This window comes from Empidonax traillii, unplaced genomic scaffold (assembly GCF_003031625.1).
Source record: "Empidonax traillii isolate 1590-97213 ecotype Southwest subspecies unplaced genomic scaffold, ASM303162v1 scaffold104:size2570737, whole genome shotgun sequence".
Classification (NCBI taxonomy): Eukaryota; Metazoa; Chordata; class Aves; order Passeriformes; family Tyrannidae; genus Empidonax; species Empidonax traillii.
The window spans coordinates 338784-356768 of record NW_020955297.1 but is presented as its reverse complement, the minus strand read 5'-3'; the positions used below and the strand labels follow the sequence as shown (position 1 = coordinate 356768).

The window sequence follows — 17985 nt, the reverse complement described above, 5'->3', positions numbered from 1 at the left end:
GCTCTTGGATGTGCTCAGCTGTCTCGTGTAACTTCACCCGGAGTAACCTCGCTCGCAGGGTGCAGTTCTGCAATAGTTTCAAGCTGACTTCAGTTGGCACAGCTTCAGTGCAGCCTCCCATCCCTCCCTGCACTGGTGCTAACCTGACCCCACAGTCGTTCAGCAGAAGCCAGAAGAAAACTCTTCCTTCCGAAAATGAAATGCACTTGTTTTCTGCATGGTAGCCTTCCTGAACAGTTCACTACTGGGGCAGGTGTGGGCCAGAACAGAGGGAAAAGTGACAGTGGGAAGAGCAGGACTGCCAGCTGGAATTGCCACGAAACACTGCTGTGCCCCAAAACCTGCACAAAGCTGTACAATGAATATACAGTGTCACGAACACTCATTCCAGTTTAACACGCAAATTTCCATATACAAGCAAACCCTGAGGTGGAGATTAGAAGAACTTCACAACAAAATGAGTCTGTGGAAAGCTCAGAACCTGATTTTCACCCTACAAGTATCCTTCTTCCCTCAACTTCCAGGCCATTTGGAACCCCAACATCCTTGAAATTCATGAAACTGCAAGAGAACTTTGAACCAGCAAGCCAGTCTCCTCTACAGTCAAGCAGAGCCTACTTAACTCAATCAAGCAGTCATCTTTTCTTCAAAGGTTCACTTTAGCTGTATTTATACAGGAAGCTTCCAGATCTTTGCTGTGGCAAAAGTTAATCTACAGCCACATTACTGAAAGTATTCCTCTAGCATGATTATAACTTATTCCAACTTAATACCACAGAAACACAGGAAATAATTTGTTTTAGTGTCTTTAGTTAAAGGCCACATGAATGCAAAAGGCTCATACACTCTTCCAGCTATCTATAAATTGATAGTGCAGCTCAGGTTGAGACATGCTATTTTAAGGGCTCCACGTCGAACCCCGAGGGCACTTCAGTTTCCCAAATCACTCCTTCTCAAACTCTTCCCAGTGTATTCCTTCCTGTCTACAAGCAAGGATACGTTCTGACCTCCTCACTCTCTCCCATAAAACATTTTAGAACTGCTCCTTGGGAGCAATTTCCACACCAGCACGCTGCAAGGCTACCAGTCCTAGAGTCCAACTGACAGCATTCCCAGAAAGATGTAATTTGGGCAGAGGCAGCGCTGGGAAATAGGGCCACACTGAAAAATACTCCTCTGCTCTCATTCTCTGCACTACCTGGAGCTGTGATTAGAAGTCTCAGTCTTCCTGGTCCCATCCTCCCACCACCTATCACCTCTGCAGCTCCCATATTTTGCTCCCAGAAGATAGATGTGAGTTTGTGTCCTACAGTGAGCAACACTGTCTTATGTGGGCTTCCTTATCCAAACATTACCATCAACACAATCCTCAAAAATCCTCCAGCCACTTATTTTCATGATTCAAAGTCTATGCAAAACCAAGAGACTCCATTATCTGACATCCACAAACTGAAACTCCAAGCCGCATCCTGACTTTTTTTTCTCTTTTACTGAATCAGCAGCAACAGGCACGTTCTGTTATGAAGTTTGATGGCGGGGTCTCACACTCCTTCCCTATCAACAACTCCCATTTCAAACTGCTCACTTCAAAGTCAAGAGGATTTTTCTCAGTATCAGAACTTCAAACTGTTTTCTGGGCTGTTGGCACAGTCACTGAAAACATTTTGTCCTGTAAATCAACAAGGCTGCAGAAGAAAACCTGGTATGAGCTCCAGGAGGACAACAGGAATAAGCCTGAGTCACAAAATGAGCAGCTACCAAATCCAGACAATATCTTCTTGTCAATGTGTATGATTGCAATTGTAATCATGCTCTAAATATGAACACATCAAAAGCACCGTGACCTTTCTACTATGAAATTACTTTGAAATATTTTAGGGCTTGAGCATTTTGGTTTTAAAGCTAACTCACAATCTGGCTCAAAAGGCTGCTTGTAAGTGAAAAAAAACCAAACAACTAACTGCTTAGAACAAGTTTAAAAAAAAAAAAAAAGTTTGCTGCCTTGAAAACTGCAGAGATCTGAGTGTTTGGGATACCTCTCCTTTGCTAAACTTAGCCCTTCCGTGACCCTCGGGGAGGAATGCAGGACCTGTCTACGTTATCGAGTTTATAAGGATTAAACTTTAGCATAAACAACAGATCATTTCTGAACTTCACTCTAAGAGCTGAATTCCTGACTGTTTCTCAGTGCTACTCTTCTGTGTTCCTCTCTGTTCGTTCCCCTTTTTTCTTCATGTTTGGTGAATGTGGGACTATTAGATTCCTGACCACAAATTACTTCTCCCCCTCACTAAAAGCTTGCCACTCAAACTGCTGACAAGTCCTCCCACATTTTTCCACCTTTGAGTCTGAGCACCTCAGTACACTTTCCTGAATATTTCCCATATTGCTCATTAAAATAATTGGAGTTTGTGTGTGGCAGGAGGAAAATAAAACTCACTAAGAAAGGTTTTCTTTCTCAAATATATTATTTAAAATATAATTTGTTTGTTCTACTTGTTTCAGCATTTAAATTAGATTTAAGGATCAGAATGCTGCAGATTTACAATTTAAACAACAATACTGATGCTCCTGTAGGGCTTGTGGCAACAAAAATCAGCATTAAGGCTATTATTTGTTGAAGATTTCTTTTTTTGGGCTACAGCTTTTCAAGTTCAGACTCATCAGCTGAAGTGAGGGAAAAATCCCTTTAGCTATTTTTGTTACAGGAAAATAATACTTCACCACTAGCTCAGACGGGGGGGAAGGGGGACGATGAACCAGAACCTCCTGATTTGTCCTGCAGATCATCCTTCAAGACAAAGAGCATCTTTGCTAATTATAGAAGAAAAAAAAAATTTAAACTAGGAGCAGTTGAAAAACTGTTTCTCAGCATGCTCAGTGGGCATTAGCTGCGATTTCAGCAGCTTAGCAAGTCCCACCCCTGTGTGAGCTCAGCGGGGAGGCCTGGAGCACTGCACATTCTCCCTGCTCAGCAGGGACAGGGGCCACAGCTCGGCTGATTTGCTACAGGAATACTGGAAAACTGCCACCAAAAAAAGCAAATCCCGTGGAAAAAAAATACAAGAAACCCCCAGCAACTTCAATAAGGAATTAAGAGGAAAAAGTGGGGAAAAAAACCAAAAAATTCTCAGCTCCCACAGTTTCAAGATGTTGAACTCTTGCTGTATTATGGTCTGGGGCTTTTTCCATGATCAAAATAACCAAAAAGTTTAGGTTAAGCCAGATTTATACAGACCCATCCCTAACAATGTAAGTCCAAACTTACTGTGCACTAACTCTTGCCACAAGTCCGTCATGGGAGCCGAAGACTGGCTGTAGAATCTGTAACAGCTGTAATATCCACAGCTATTTTGATTTTAATTTGGAAAAGGAAAAAAAAAAAAAACCAAATAGACAAGTAAAATGCAACAAAGTCTTTATTTTAAAATCAAACAGCAGCTTAAGTTTCATAGGGGCAACTGAGACTCAACAGCTCACATGCTTTACATTTGAGCACACGTTTAACGCTTTCAACCCAAGCACTGCTACTACATCTTGTAGAAAAAAAGAACACTTTGCCTATTGCAATCTCTCTCATACACTGCACATAACACAAGATTTCACTGGCAAAATTTCAGAGTTACACACACAAGCAGCACCAGAGTAAAAACACAAATGTGCTTTTGTAATACAGCAATAATGCCATGAGAACAATGATTTTTGAATTTTCAAACCTCTGAACACTCGTTATGTTTGTTTTAGTATTGCCAGAATAGATAGAAACATTTTTATCTCATCACATCATTCAATACAAGTTTGTAAAAGTCTGATCATCCAAAATGGGAGAAAGCATAGACTAGTAAGTTACATGCCTGGGATATCATATATTCAATTCTCCCTGGAACACTTTGCACCTGGAAGTTTGAATTAAAAATGTTAGGGTTTTTTTTTTTTACTTCAGGGAACATTTGGAAAATTTAAATCAATGATTGCTAGTTGGTTTTATTCCCCCAGAAAAAGAGCACAAACTTTTGCATGTTCTAAGATGCCAGTTCACCACCATCTCTTTTCTGTGTTTTTTCAACTTTGACCTATTAGTTTTCAAAATAAGATCTGGCTGGAACTGAACCTCTTTCTAAAAAATGGTTTAAATGTGCAAGGGATTTCCTCACCCCACCTTGCAGTGGGGAAATTGCAGACAACATTAGCTAAGGAATATTACTTTCAGGTCACTTGGGATATGACAGTAAAACGAAGAGCCAGGGCCTTGTCAAAGCAGTGCCAGTTATCCAGCAGAATATGAGGCAGCGGACCAATTCCCCATTATAACATACAGAGAGACTGTAAACAACCTACAGAGAGACTGTAAACAAAGACTAAGGGGCCATGAAGATCACTTTCTGTATTTCATTAAACCGAGGAGCTAGTTTTCATACTCACAAAATCCAGAGTTCACTACTGTTGTCATATCACTTCATGTTAGGCAGCAAATGACACCTTCAGCCCCAAAGACTGAAGCATTTTAGGGGTTAGAAGTTGCTCACCTCACCCTGTGAAACAATTTGGGTGCTACAGATCCTCAAATACAAAAGCTACTCAGAGTCTGCAATCTACCACATGATTGCTGCCAGTCAAGCGGATTTAAGGGCATATTTTAATCTCTCTCACATTATTCTGGTCCTGGAATTTTTGCTTCAAGCTCACAGTAATTCTAAGTTGGGTAACTCAGGCCAGGGCAAGGGGCTCCCCATGATAGGTGTTAGTTTACAGAGATGGCAGTGTTTCCTAATGCTAATGTATTCCCATGCTGCATACCTCAACTAACAGTTTCATCTCTAACAAACTGCACTGGAATATGCTGATAGCTCCAGCTCAACAACACAATATCATACAGACAGTGGCCAGTGCCAAATAGTTAGTTAAGCAGATAAGAAAGGCACTCATTCTTCCTTTAAAAAAAAAAAAAAAAAAAAAAGGAAGCTATTGCAGTCAGGCAGACAGAGTGTGGATGGGAGCTGGCAGATTCCACAATACAGAGTCACGTCAAAAATGGCCTCCTGCAAACTGTTCCTTCATCAAGCATTTCAGTCAACCGAAAGGGAGGAATCTTTCCCATTATTCACAGGAGTTTCACCTCCCTATTCCACAGCTGAGGAGCATTTTCTGTACATTTTGACATAACAAGCAGGTAAGAAGCACAGAGAACAGATTTTAATACACAGCAGAGGGAAACTCTTCTCCCCACTTTCTGTTTCCAGTCCCAAAGTTGAGCCTGGCCTTTATTTTGACTGTTCCCTGGTCTGTGAATGGAAAATCCCTCCTCAGCACTAGCAGGCTGGTGTCTGCTGCACACACCCACTGCACACAGCAGAAATTCCAGTCAATAAGGCAAGTGGGGCCCAGGCGATGGAAGGGGAGGAAGGAGACATACAAACAATAAGAAAAGCATCTGGCTCTGTTACTGGCTGAGAAGGAGGCTGGAGTTCAAAAGAGACACGACTGCAGCCTTCACTTCACAGGAAGATCATATCAATTCTCGCTGTCCTACTTTTCACACAGACCAAAATATGTGGAAACGGTAACTTGGGGTTTTCAGCCCACACTTTAACGCAATTCCATTAACTCCAGAACAGCGACAAAACCCACCTTGGAGGCTTTTGTCCCACCAGACCAAAACATACCCCTGCTTCTGCTTTGGGCCTGTGGAAACGGCCTGGAAAGTAAAGCCCTTTGCTGAATGTGAGCCAGCCATCCCTCCACCACCACACTAATGGAGGCTGCTCTGCTGTCCTTCCCTGGAGATAGCAGCCAAGTCTAGTGAAGCTTCTCTCATAGCAACCAGAGCTCCACAGCCAACAGCAGCTGCTGTCACTGCCTTCAACGCTTACCCACAGGATCCAGAGCACAGCAACACCCTCCTCCCTGCACCTCTACAGCAAAAAAAAAAAAAGAACCCAGAAGGCTGGCGACAAGATGACTTCCTGGGTCAACCACAAGAAGCAGAAAAAAAGAAATCCTAGTATTTCCTATACAAGTGAAAAGAGGAATCTCTGATTATTGAAGAAATAAGAAATTCCTTTTCTGGGTTTAGGTTTCTGGCAGCAACACCCAGCCAGGGTGGGGGCAGCCGCCTGAAATCCATGATATACCAGCACATCAACGTCAAGTTCTACGAGGCTCAGCTGCATCCTTCACCCAAGGAGAGGGATTCGCCCCCTCGCCCCCGCCATGCCCCCAGCGCTCCCATTACATCATGGCCCGAGCCCGCAGCAGCCACCGCAGCCCTGCAGCAACCCGTGCCCTCTCCAGCCCCGCAGAACACCCCGCTCACCCCCCTAAAGAGAACCCCCAGGATCTCAGCTGGTGCCAGAGGAGCGCGGGGACACAGCCGGGAAGGGGCTGCGAACCCCCCTCGCTGCGACACCCGCTTCCCCGCTCCCCCCGAGCCACGCGCGGCCTCACTGCCCTCCCTCCCCCCGGCACGGCAAGACGGTGCCCGGCGCCGCTTCCCCGCCCGGCCCGGCGGTGAACTCCGGTCACCGGCACCCAAGGACGAGCCGCCGGCCGGCAGTGACCTTGCCGGTGCCGGCGGGGGAGGGAGGTGGCCGGGGCGCGGGCAGGGCGGCGGGGAACCCCTCCCGGGCAACCCGCGGTGACGGGCGAGCAAATTCGGGAGGATCCGCGCTGCAGCCTCCGGCGCCGGGAGCATCGAGTTAGGGGGAGAAAGCGCCGCACGGGCACCATGAGAAAGCAGAAAATGCAGGTCAAACGCCGCCTCCCTCGAGGCCCGGAGGGACCGGCGGCGAGGGCGGGCAGCGGCGGCCCAGAGGGGGCTGCCCCGGGCCGGACAACGATGCCCGCGGCCCCGCGGGACAATGAGGTGACGAGGGGGCGCGGTGGAGGCCGAGCTGCACCGGGGCTTCCCCGGCGCTCGCTTCCACCGACAAAGCCCCGCGGGTGCCCCAGCCCCGGCCCTGCACTGGCCCCAGCAGCCCCAGCCCGCGCTCCGCCGGGCCCGCCATGATGCCCGCGCTCCGCGCCGGGCCGGGTCAGCCCGGGCCGGGCCTCCGGGGACACGGCGGGGCGCTGCCGCCCGGGGCGCCGAGGAAGCGCCAAGCGGAGCTATGGCCCACGCCGGGAGCCCCCCGCAGCCGCCCGCCCCGCCGCCCACCCCGGCGTTCCCGCCCCGCCGCCGGGCACGGCCAGTTCCCGCCCGCCCGCGCTTACCTGGCCGGCCCGTTCCCCGGGCCCCTGCGCGGCACCAGGCCCGGCTCGGCGCCACAGCGTGTCCCGGGCAGCCGGCGGGAGCGAGCGCTCGGCCGCGGCGGCGGCCCCTCCCCCAGCAGCGGCGGCAGCTTCTCCCCGGGCCGGGCGGAAACGGCACTGGGCGCACGGGGATCCCCTGCGCCGGCGCCAGGGGCGCCCCTGCCACGCCCACTGCGCTCCCCGTTGGCTGCCGCGGCGCCGCGCCCCGCCCCTCCGGGGAGCCCTCGGCCGCCACGGCCCCGCCCTCCCGCCCTCGCCATTGGCGTTCCGCCCGCGCGGCTCCGCCCACACCGCCGCCTCATTCGGCCCCGCGCGCCCGCCCCGCCGCTCGTGCAACGGTCTCGGCGCCCCATTGGTGCGCGGGGCCGTCAGTCTGGCGCGGGGGAGGGGGGGGGCGGCCGGCGCCGGCTCCGGCTCCGGCGCGGGGCGGGGCGGGGCGGGCGGGGCTGCGGCAGCACCCGGCGAGCGAGCCGCGCTACGTGCCGAGGGGCGGGGCCGGTGGGGCGCGAGCGCAGCGCGCGGGGCGACTCCCGCGTCGGGACACGTGGCAGAACGGAGGGGCGGGGCGGGGGGCGGCCGGGAGCGCCGGGGCGGGGGGCTCCGGGCGCATGCGCGGCTCTGCCGTGCGCGGGGCCTGCCGCGCGGCACGTCCGCGCGCGGGGGGGCGGGGGGTCCCGCCGAGGGGTCCCGGGGGCACCGCCCGGGGCCGCGACCGGTACTGGCCCCGCCCGGGAGGTGGTGGCGGGGCCAGCGCACCCCCCGCCGGCCGGACTCCCTCCCAGGAGACCCTAACAAAGGCCGCGGGGGCCGTGAGGCGGAGGGGCGGCCCCTCGGCGGGAGGAGGGGCCCCGCGGCGCTCTCTTCCCGAGCTCGGCCGGGGGGCTCCGCCCGGTGCAGCTGCGCGGAGGGAGCGCTCCGTGCGGTCCGCAGCGCTGCAGGGACGCGGGAGGAAAGGAGCGGAGCCCGGGCGTGACGGGATAGCGCTGTGGATGGGCCGGCGGGGCCGCTGGGAGGAGGACACGCACCGGGGCGGCGGGCGGGCGGTCTGGCCCCCGCCGGCGGGCCCGGTCACGGCGCGGTGATCCAGGCGTGCCGCAGGCTCTGCGCAGCGCTGGCGCGGCGCTCGGGCGCGTAGTGCAGCGCGGGCAGGAGGAAGGCGGCGAAGGCGGCCGCCGCCCGCGGGGTCCAGCCGTGCCGGTCCGCCAAGGTGCCGAGGAGGCTGCGGGGGCAGAGCCGGGACAGCCGCAGGAGCGCGCCTGGCGGAGACAGCGCGGGCGCGGCCTCTCAGTCACACCGGCGCGACTGAGGGGGCCGCGCCTCGGCCTTAACCCAGAGCCCCCTGAGAGATCCCCGCCTGGCATCGCCTCTGTGACCTCCACCTGCGCTCCCCCTTGTAGCTTTGGCTCTCGGGTGATACATCTTCCCAAGCTAGTGTTTGGAGGCTCCCCGTTCCCGAGCGCTTCCTAGCTGACAACATGCCAAGAGTGCTCAAATTGTTCCCAGAATAGCCCTGCCATTGCTGCTTGTTCTCTGGGCCTGCCCACAGGCACCCGGATGCATCTGGCTGTTTCAGAGCTCACAAGACGCTAATGTTGAATTCGTTTTGTTTACCAGCTCCGTGGGGCCCAGGAGCTGACCGAGAAGCTGCCCTCGTCCCCAGGAGCCCGTGGTGTAAATGATGATTCAGGTTAAATGTGTGTGGTCAGGCCAGGTTCTTTCCCATGGAGAGTGAATGCAGAACTAGTTTTGACTCATTTCTTATGAGCACCACAGAAGGAATAAGTGTGAGCAAAGCGTGTGGATGTGCAGGGAGGTGCTTGTTGGATTCCAGCATGGCACCAGCACTCAGCACTGAATGAGCTGCGGGGAGGCTGAGGCTGTGAGACTGGTGAGTGTGAAAGCAGAGAAAGAGGATGATAGACCACAGTGCAGAAGGGTGGAGTCATGTGATGCGGTGTGGTCAAAGACAAGAATTTCAAGACGGATGAGTCAAAGGGAAAGGAACTGGGGAGAATAAAACAAAAAAGATGTTACAGTTGGGTCAGAAGACTAAATATAGCAGCCATGCTGGAAGGATATGAGTGTCCCTTTCCTGGTCATCATTGTTCTCTGCCAGTGAACGGGTGAAATCCAACCAGATACACACTCTTCAGCCTTCCTAGTGTGTAGCTGTTTCCTGTCTGTATTTCCATTCTCTCCAAATCCAAAGGAGAAAGAATGGAATTGTTTTCCCTGTCGGGTGTTTGCTATGACTGTTTTTCAGGATTTAATATTCATCCCTGGAATGCTCATGGATTGCAGAGGTAGGCAGGGCAGGGAGTGTTACTGCTCTTTATGAAATCTCTGTCTTGTGTAACATAACTTTTGGGGTGTTTCAGTGTGAGCTGAGTAGGAGTATGTCAGAGGTCCACTGTGATTTTTAAAGTAAACTTCCTTACTCTTGTTCTTACCTGGCCTGCTGAAAAATTTTGTTGACTTGTTCCATGAGAAAGCAATTTGAGGAGGAATTCTTCCCAGGAGTTCGATGATTCGAGCAACATGATCTAGACAGAGGAGGGAAAACACATCTAGATACAATGGTTGTGACACTTCTGTCAGTGAAAAGAATAAAACTGATAGAGTCCTACCGTCATCTCTGGAGAAATATTTCCCGGGTTGAGGATCAAATAGACACTCTCCAGTTGCCATTTCAAATGCCTAGAAATGGAGTAGCACTGTTAATTCAGTGTCTTGGAGTTTTTCTTCCCCGCTAATTGAAAGCATCGATTTCCCTTATGATCACACAAACCTGATCCTAAAATACGGAAATACACTGGCTTGATCTCTACCCCAGTGAAACAGCACCTTTAGCTCTGTCAGGATGAAAAGCAGCATGTGCCTGATTCAGTCTGACATACACAGAGTGTGAATTGCCTTAGAGCTTAAACTAATTAGGAGTGGGTTTTATCAGCAGCACACTTTCACCCCAAAGCGAACGAGTGCAGACAGCCCCTTTTGCCTTCTCAGCAAGGAGGCTTTGCTTTACATGAAAAGCTGGGTGCCAAGGACATACTGGCCTGGCCAGTTTGTGTCTGTCGCCTCCCTGCATGCACAGCATTGTCCCCAGTCCTACCAGACAGGCTGTGCTCCAAATATCGGCAGGAGTGCCATAGTCTAATCCAAGAAGCACTTCCAGGGCACGGTATGGCTGGGTCTGTATTTCCTTGGAAAAGGGCTTGTACTGAAACAGAAACAAACTCCCTTTAGTTGGCATCCATAAGCCAGTCAGAGCAACACTGGTGGTCACAAGCTTCCCGCAGAGGGAGGGGACGCAGGACAGGACTGAACACATGTTCTCAGCTCTGCAGAGGGCACAGCCAACACATTCCCAGCCCCACTGACACCAGGGGGAATCTACCTCCCAATGTTTCACACTGAATATAGTTTTGAATTTCTAATTGCAGGGATTAGGTGCAAGCTGGAGAAATGTCCAAAGTTGACAGTGTCTTCAGCAGCTCAGTGCCCAGCTTGGAGCTGGGAGTGCTGAATATAACCCCCCACAAAGTTGGCATCTCTTCAGCGCACTGAAATAGCTGCTCAGCTGTAACGGGACAGACATACAGGGTGAGATGGAAAGGAGCACACAGCCTCCAGGGTTGCTACAGGATTGAGACTCAGAGCAAACTCACTGTCCAGCATGCGCTGCCCAGATCTGCAATTTTCACCTCTATGTTCATTAAGTCAGATTCTTCCAACTGATTGCCAAGATCACCTTCTAGATGGAAAGGACAGAGAGAAATCGTGTCTTTCTGAACCAACAGGTACACATCACCTACCACAGGAGAGGCCATCTCTGTTTTTTGAGGAAATGCAAAGGAAGCACTGATATCCAGTGAAAACAAGAGGATGTTTGGAAGGATGGTAGCTTGGAGTTAAATGGTGTGATGTGCTCCTGTCCTGCTCCAAGGCTCCTCTAGCACCAAGGTTAAATTACGGTGGGCCCAGAGAACACATCCTACCAGCACTGATCAGAACCAAAACATCTGTAATTCCTCCTCAACCTTCAGCAGCCTGGCTCTCACAGACCTTGGACACTGCCTGCTTGGCAAGAACCGTGAAGGTTACATTTTCATATGACCCTAGGAAAGAGTAATTCCTGCTTTAGTGCTTTGCAGTGAGCTGTCAGCCTATGCCTAATACTGTGCTTTTCTGCTCTGAGCAAAAGACTCAGTCACTAATTTAGGATTCCTTGATTGCCTCAGAGTTTGAGAGACAAAACAGCACTGTCATGGGAGAAATGCTCATGGGAGAACACAGTGCAGGGATAATATGAAAGGTCTCATGGCTGGGAGATGAGCTAATCTCCTGAGAAATGCTCCAGCCCTACATCTTATTCAATATTCACACCATTCCCTGCAAATAAATTATGTCTCAAAAGGCCTTGAAGATTAGCAGTACATACAAGTCTCCCACAGACCTCAGAAATACGGGAAATAAAGAGCAGAAGTGTCACACAGCTTTCTGATAGAACCTTTTTGTATGTAAACCTTTCAGTGGCTGAAAACACTGGACACAGAGAACTGTCCTGTACTTAGAGCCACGAGAGTGAGCTTTGGGACCACGGTGGGGCTGTTAACAGGTACATGTGACCTGGGTGTCTATAGCTGCTGCCTCTCTCTTTCCCTCACAGCAATAAACATGTTGAAACACCCCTGGAGTGCTCACCCGCTCCCTTCAGCTTCACATGTGTTCTCTGGCCACAGTCGAGCGTATCCATGAGAAGCCTTGGGAGGCTTTTGTCGTGTCCATACAGCAGGATGTTCTCCGGTTTGATGTCGGCGTGGATGATGCGGCAGCGCTTGTGCAGGAAGTGCAGCCCTGCCAGCACCTGGGCAAGCAGGGAGCACATCACGAGGGGCCCCACCAACCCCCCCTGCCCCAGCAGCTCTCAGAGCAGCCAGGCACAGCGGGTATGGTAGTTGTGGGCATTCTGGTACTGACGATAACCATCAGCCGTAAGCTATTTCCTGTTGGGGTGGCCCTGTGGGAGCAGGCTCCAGGGGTTCCATTACACAACACAGCAGGAGGAGCAGGCACCAGGGCCCCACGTGCCCAGCGGGGGCCTGGGGAGCCCAGTGGGGAAAGGGCTGTTTGGGGTGACACGCAGCAAAAGGCAGCACGAAAATCCACAGATACCGCCATGCGTGGGCAAGCCCAGGAAGATGGGAGGAGGATGGGGCTATGAGGAGGCATTACAATCGCTTAGCTGAACTTCTGAGAAATCACTCCTGTTTGTACAGCTGTTATGGCCTAGGACCACTATGCCTTCCTGCTGATTATAACCAGCCCCCAACTTCCATTTGAATGACAGTGACACGGCATGGGAGGGTGTGCCATCGTACAAGGAAAGAAGGAGGCACAGCATAACCCAGACAGGAGGTGGGAGAGATCGTGAGTGAGTGCTTGGAGAGGATTTCAGGGCCCAGCAGGAGAGCCATGTAGGGAAAGAACAGCCTCAGATGGAGCAGGGAGAGCCTGACCTGTCAAAAGGGAGAGATAAACAACACCTACCAGAGAGGAACAGTCACTATCAGAAATCAGTAACGGCAAAAACGCTACAGGGACAGTTACGTTTGTTTTTTAAACACTCTGGACAGTCGTAAAGGGCTGGCAAATATTCTCTGTATTATCAAATTCTATTCTGGGATGAACACCAGCCCCAGGGAAATACCAGCCTTAAATGGTAACTGTGAAACGCGGGGAAAGATTTAAATAACTAAACTGGAATGAATCAGAAGAGTAAATACTGCTCCAGTGCTGATCTAAAGGGGGGAAACAGGTCTGAGATTTTACAATTAAAGCAGATAATGGACCAAGCAAAATGCCTGTGTGTAAAATGGGGCACATAGATGAATGCCACTACATTTTTGTGTAACATATTCAGGTGTTAGTGGAGCTTCTTTAGAGAAAGAAGAGGCTATTCCAGAAAAAAAAGGATGGAGGAAACAGTTTTCTTCCTTATTGTCCCTAGAAGGGCACAGGAATCAGCGTAGCAAATCTTCATCTTGGCAAGTGTACAGACTTCTGATAAAGCTCAGCATGAGAGGCAAAATATAATTTTAACTCTTCTAAGGCCTCACTCAGGTTCCCTATGCCTTAAGCACAGCCAGTGCATAAGAAACTCAGTTTTCACAATCTGAGTGGCGCACCACATCCTTACAGGGGATGAAGGAGGAGTTGGCTCTGTGCAGGAAACCTTAACACGGGAGGAGAACCAGCCAACCACATCAGCAATTCAGGAATTCCTGGAAGGTTGGAAGGGAGACCTCGAGCAGCCTTCAGTGGTACCATGCAGAAAGCTGCTGGAGCTGACAGTGCTACCCACGGCTTGATGCCAAGGCAAATGCCAATGGCCTGGCATTGCTGCCAGAAGGGACTTCTCAGGGCAGCAGGAGGGCAGAGATACATGTGTTTTGCCCACAAGACGCAGAACTCTGGTTGGCTGTTTGCCCCCTGCTACCCCTACGAGCAGCAGAATTGCTGGAGAACTCCATGATTACTGAGATGATGGAAACAGAAGTGCCAGGCCTGACTCCCTGGTGCAAGTCTGCTGGCACTCCATGGTGGTGGCCCTGACTCCTTCCCAAACCCAAGGAGGCTGCAGCTTGGGCAGTAACACTCAAGTAAAGCCCATGTAACATCCATCCCCTTGGGAAGAAGACTATGGCATGTCCCTTAGCCAACAGTCCCTTGGTGCCCTCGCCCAGTTCCAGCTAAATTCTCACCTGCTGTAAAGACTTTTTCACGAAAGGCAAAGGCAGTCCCTGGGTTGTGTAGTTTCCCATCAGACATCGCAGGGAAGGACCCAGCACCTCAAATACCAGGCACATATGTGGGAAAGAGTCAGGGATTCACTAACAGGGAGAAGGTCTTACCAGCAGCCCTTTGCCTTTCACCAGAGCAACCAAATACCTCCTTATCTCCTCAAAAACCTCTCCCCTCCAGCCACCTCCATGTGCCCAGGCTTTGCTGGCTCAGAGCTGCAGCACTCTCCACAGAAGGATATGGAAGCCATTCTCTGCAATCATTCTGAAGTCATCTAACAAAGAGATGATGTTTTCCCCTGCCCGGTCCTTCTTCTTCATACAGTTCACCTGAGGGGGAGGATTCCAAGAAAGCTGCAATTAGAGACACTATAAGCACAAGGACACCTTGCACCTGTTTTATCCTGTTCGACAGACTTTCTCTTCCAAAAATTGGCACTTCATGACAAATCCCATGAAAACACCATCAGAAAAAACCAAATGCTCCAAGTGCACAAGCAGAGTCTGTTACCAAGGAATGAGTTTCTGTATGTTGTCCCACTCTTGCCCAGGTGGGACCATCACCTTCACAGTGTCAAAATAACTCACACTGATCCTGCTGATAGTGTCTAGCAGATTTCCTACTGCCTATTCTATCCATGCAGACCCAGAAAGTGCTCCTACTTGTGCTGGGAGGGATTTCCCCAAGAACACAGCTGCCTGCTCCCAGCAGCAATGGCTATTTCCTTTGCCTTTCTGCAGCCTTTGCTCCTTGTTCTCAGAGCAGGGATGGCTGTGTGCCTCCCTGGCTAAGGGCAACAGGCTGGGATATCACCTTTTAAAACTCCCACTATCCCTTCAGCAATTTCTGTGAAAAAGATTTGTGCTGGCACGACAGGGGTGAGCAGCCCTGGAAGCCACAGGGGCCCAGATTGCCTCTCTTGGCAGCTCTGCAGGCACTGACCTCCCTGTGCTGGTGGGAACAGCCCTGGGAACCAGCTGTATGCTGCTGAATGGGCAGGCGTGTCTCTCAGAGACAATTACTAATAAATCAGGGGTAAGGCTCGGTCTGTATGCAGGGTTGTGCTGATGTGTAGAAAAGCAGCCCTCTGATTACATTAAATTAGTGCCACTTGGTACTTCCTCTTGCATCACTGCATCTGGCTCATGTCCCTTTGGATAGGGCCTGCAGATTTACAAGTGTGAACTAAACCTTTCTCAAACCTGTTGGAGAAAGGCCACAGAGTAATTTAAAATGTAAAATTTAATGGCTTTTACTCATCTGACACTGATGTAACTTTGTATTTGGGCAAGCTTAAAGAATTGTAGCCATGAGCTTCCTAGAACTAGCAGCTCAAGCCCAAGCACCTTCAAAGAAATCTCACTGAGAAACAGATACAAACACTTAATTACCACCGCCATTAGCAAAGGCAGGAAGAAGCTTTCTGACTTCAGACGTTTATTATATTTTTGCTACATCATACTTTTTTGTATTGCAGATATTTCCTTTTACTTCAGTCTCTGTTGCGATAGAGGGATGTCTCCTGAGCTGGGAATGACACAGATATAGCACACACTCCCATCTCCTTCTTAGGAACGTTACCACCTTCTTCTGTTGATTATCCACCTTATCTTTCTGCAGGTTCCTCCTACTTGTTGGATTTCAGTCTCAGCTAAAAGAAATGCGCCGACAGGGCAAGTGGGACACAACCAGCATGTCCCAGTATGACAGGAGGAAGGAGGAGGTTCCTGTTGCAGAAGCCAATGCTAAAACAGGGTGATTTCTATGGATTTCCTAATTTTTGTAGGTTTTTTCCTGTTCTCCACCTAGCACCTTATACTGAGATCTGAAGGGAGAGGGGATGGTGAGGCTGATACTCAGACCTGAACTCTGGAGCAAAGCACAGAGCCCCAGAATTTACTTACACAGCGGAGGAGAGTGACCTCATCCTGGGCAGTATCAGCAAAGCCTTCCCTGCTTTTCAGGACCTTCACAGCTACCTGTTTCTTCCTCCTGGGAAATGAACCACAGCTGCCAGCCAATGCATGTTAGAGTGGCCCTAACATGCAGCACCTCCCCTTCTCCCAGTCACCCAGCCCTGGGCTTCCCAGGGAGGGTGCTGCCCTTGTGCAAGCACTCTTGGCCTCAGTCTGCAGCACGCCAGGCACATGGGCATCTCTTCTGCCAGCATCTGCCAGTACAGCTGCCCCAGGAACCACCAAGGGACTGGAGAGGAAAAGGCAGAGCATGGATACTGCAGGGTCTAAATGAGAAAAGAAAATGCAGAGCGAGGGCTGATCCCACCTCATTTATGTTCTTTGGTTTCTGGGGACCAGCTCTGCTGATCTCACTGCCAGGTTTTCCCTGTGCCCGGGGATGCTGATATGATCCCAGGCAGGCAGCTGTGCTCTGCTGGTTCTGGTCCTGCCCAGGTGTTCAGCCACCCATTCCCACCTCCCCAGAAGACAATTCACCTCTCACCTCATGTCCTGGCACAGCCAGACGGTGGCGAAGGCACCGCAGCCCAGCTCGCGCAGTACCTGGTACCGCATGTTGAACACCTCTCCCTCCTGCACGGGGTGGTGGCCTCCTGCAGGGACCATGGCCAAGGGACATCAGTGACATCTCTAAATGCTCTTAGACTGAAGGAGCAGCTGAGGACAGCCAGACAGGTCCCGGTGACCTCCTCTGCCCTGGGACGAACCTGGCACGATCTCGGCTCTAAAGCCACATGCCCAAGGACTGACCTGTGTGCTGGGCTGGCAGCATCTCCTCCTGCACCTGCTCCTCCATGGCCCAGCAGTGCAGCAGATCCTGGCACGGAGGGATGGAGGCAGAAGGGAACCAGGTTGTGGGGCACAGGCAGTGTGATCTTCAGCACTTTACTCCTTTAAAAGAGAGCTGGAGAGCAGCTGTACTTCTGCTGCACACTGTTCACACTGATTCCCTCTTCTACCCCTGCTATCCCCTTGCTCCTTTCCTTCTCATTCCCTTCACTAGCTCCTGGAACCAGGCTTTAAAAACGTTTTTGGCACTTCATGGAGACAAGGATTATTTTAAGAGTTCAGAAGAGGAAAGCTGGCAGGCTGAGGCTGGGCCAGGGCCAGGGCCAGGTGGGAGTCTCAGGTTTCCCTGTGTCCAGTATGGATTTTCAGGGGCTTAGCAGGATCTGTGGGATCCCCTCCCCATCCCAGCTGAGGAGGGAAAGCATTTGGGCTTTGGCTGTCAGGAGGAGCCCCCAGCTCCAGAGGTGTGAAGCAGAACCTGCATTTTAGACACTGCAGCACTCCTCATCTGCCCACAGCCCAGCTCCAGGGCCAGGGCATGGGTTTATCACTGACCATCCTGTGACACCCCAGCAAGAGGCTGCTCCCAGGGTTTGTTACTATGACAGCCCAAGGTACAAACACCAAGACAGTACAGACACACTAATCCAACTGCTGTCCCCCCACGCTGCAGCATCAGTGTAGAGCTGGCTTCAGCACTGGTTCCCTGAAATAGCAGCCCAGAGCCTCTGTTGCTAATGCAATACAGATGTAAACTGCTGTAGCTGGGGCACTCCCAAACCAGCCCTTCAAAATTCGGAAATGTCACTTGCTATACTGCCAGAGCTTCAGGCTAACACCCACTGTCAGAGCTTGAGACAGGTGATAATAATCCCCATAGACCATCACCACAGGTAGAATTATTGACCTTTAAATCCCCCAAATCAAGTTGCTAAAGCTAGGAACCCTTCTGAACCAGAGGGTTTTCAGAAATAACTATAGACGGCTGGTGGCAGTGGGAGCCAAGTGACAGGGAGTGCTGAGAGCTGGGGAACAGCTGGAAAGATTTAATGATGCCACTCACTGTTCACCTGTCAAAGGAAAACTCATGAGCTTGGAGAAACAACAGTTCAACAGCATCTTCCCTTGGTGGAGTGTTATGGTAATAGGAGACTTTAGCAAGAAAATA

General features: G+C 51.2%; 2 protein-coding genes across 2 annotated transcripts in view; both read right to left on the bottom strand.

Moving 5' to 3' along the window:
* The window catches only part of SETD5 (SET domain containing 5), a 64485-nt gene extending 57190 nt beyond the window's left edge, over positions 1–7295 (bottom strand). The window contains exon 1 of the mRNA XM_027882243.1: positions 7210–7295. The gene's annotated coding sequence lies outside the window, so the exon portion shown is untranslated. The remainder of the gene's footprint in view (positions 1–7209) is intronic.
* A 1021-nt stretch (positions 7296–8316) lies between these two features.
* On the bottom strand, positions 8317–16824 carry LOC114056762 (SRSF protein kinase 3-like). Its single transcript, XM_027882228.1, has 11 exons — positions 16779–16824; positions 16513–16621; positions 15957–16044; positions 14294–14381; positions 14013–14119; positions 11953–12115; positions 10917–11002; positions 10361–10468; positions 9876–9945; positions 9699–9791; positions 8317–8504 (listed from the first exon to the last, which is right to left on the bottom strand). Exons 1-11 carry the CDS (start codon positions 16822–16824, stop codon positions 8317–8319), a joined length of 1146 nt encoding a protein of 381 aa, XP_027738029.1.
* Positions 16825–17985: the final 1161 nt, after the last annotated feature.

Coding starts and splice junctions, on each gene's coding strand:
- LOC114056762 (XM_027882228.1), bottom strand. CDS start 16,824: ATGGAGGAGCAGGTGCAGGAGGAGATGCTGCCAGCCCAGCACACAG. Junction 16,045..16,512: donor TGGCTGTGCCAGGACATGAG/GTGAGAGGTGAA, acceptor TTCATTTCCCAG/GAGGAAGAAACAGGTAGCTG. Junction 12,116..14,012: donor TGAAAAAGTCTTTACAGCAG/GTGAGAATTTAG, acceptor CTGCTTGCCCAG/GTGCTGGCAGGGCTGCACTT.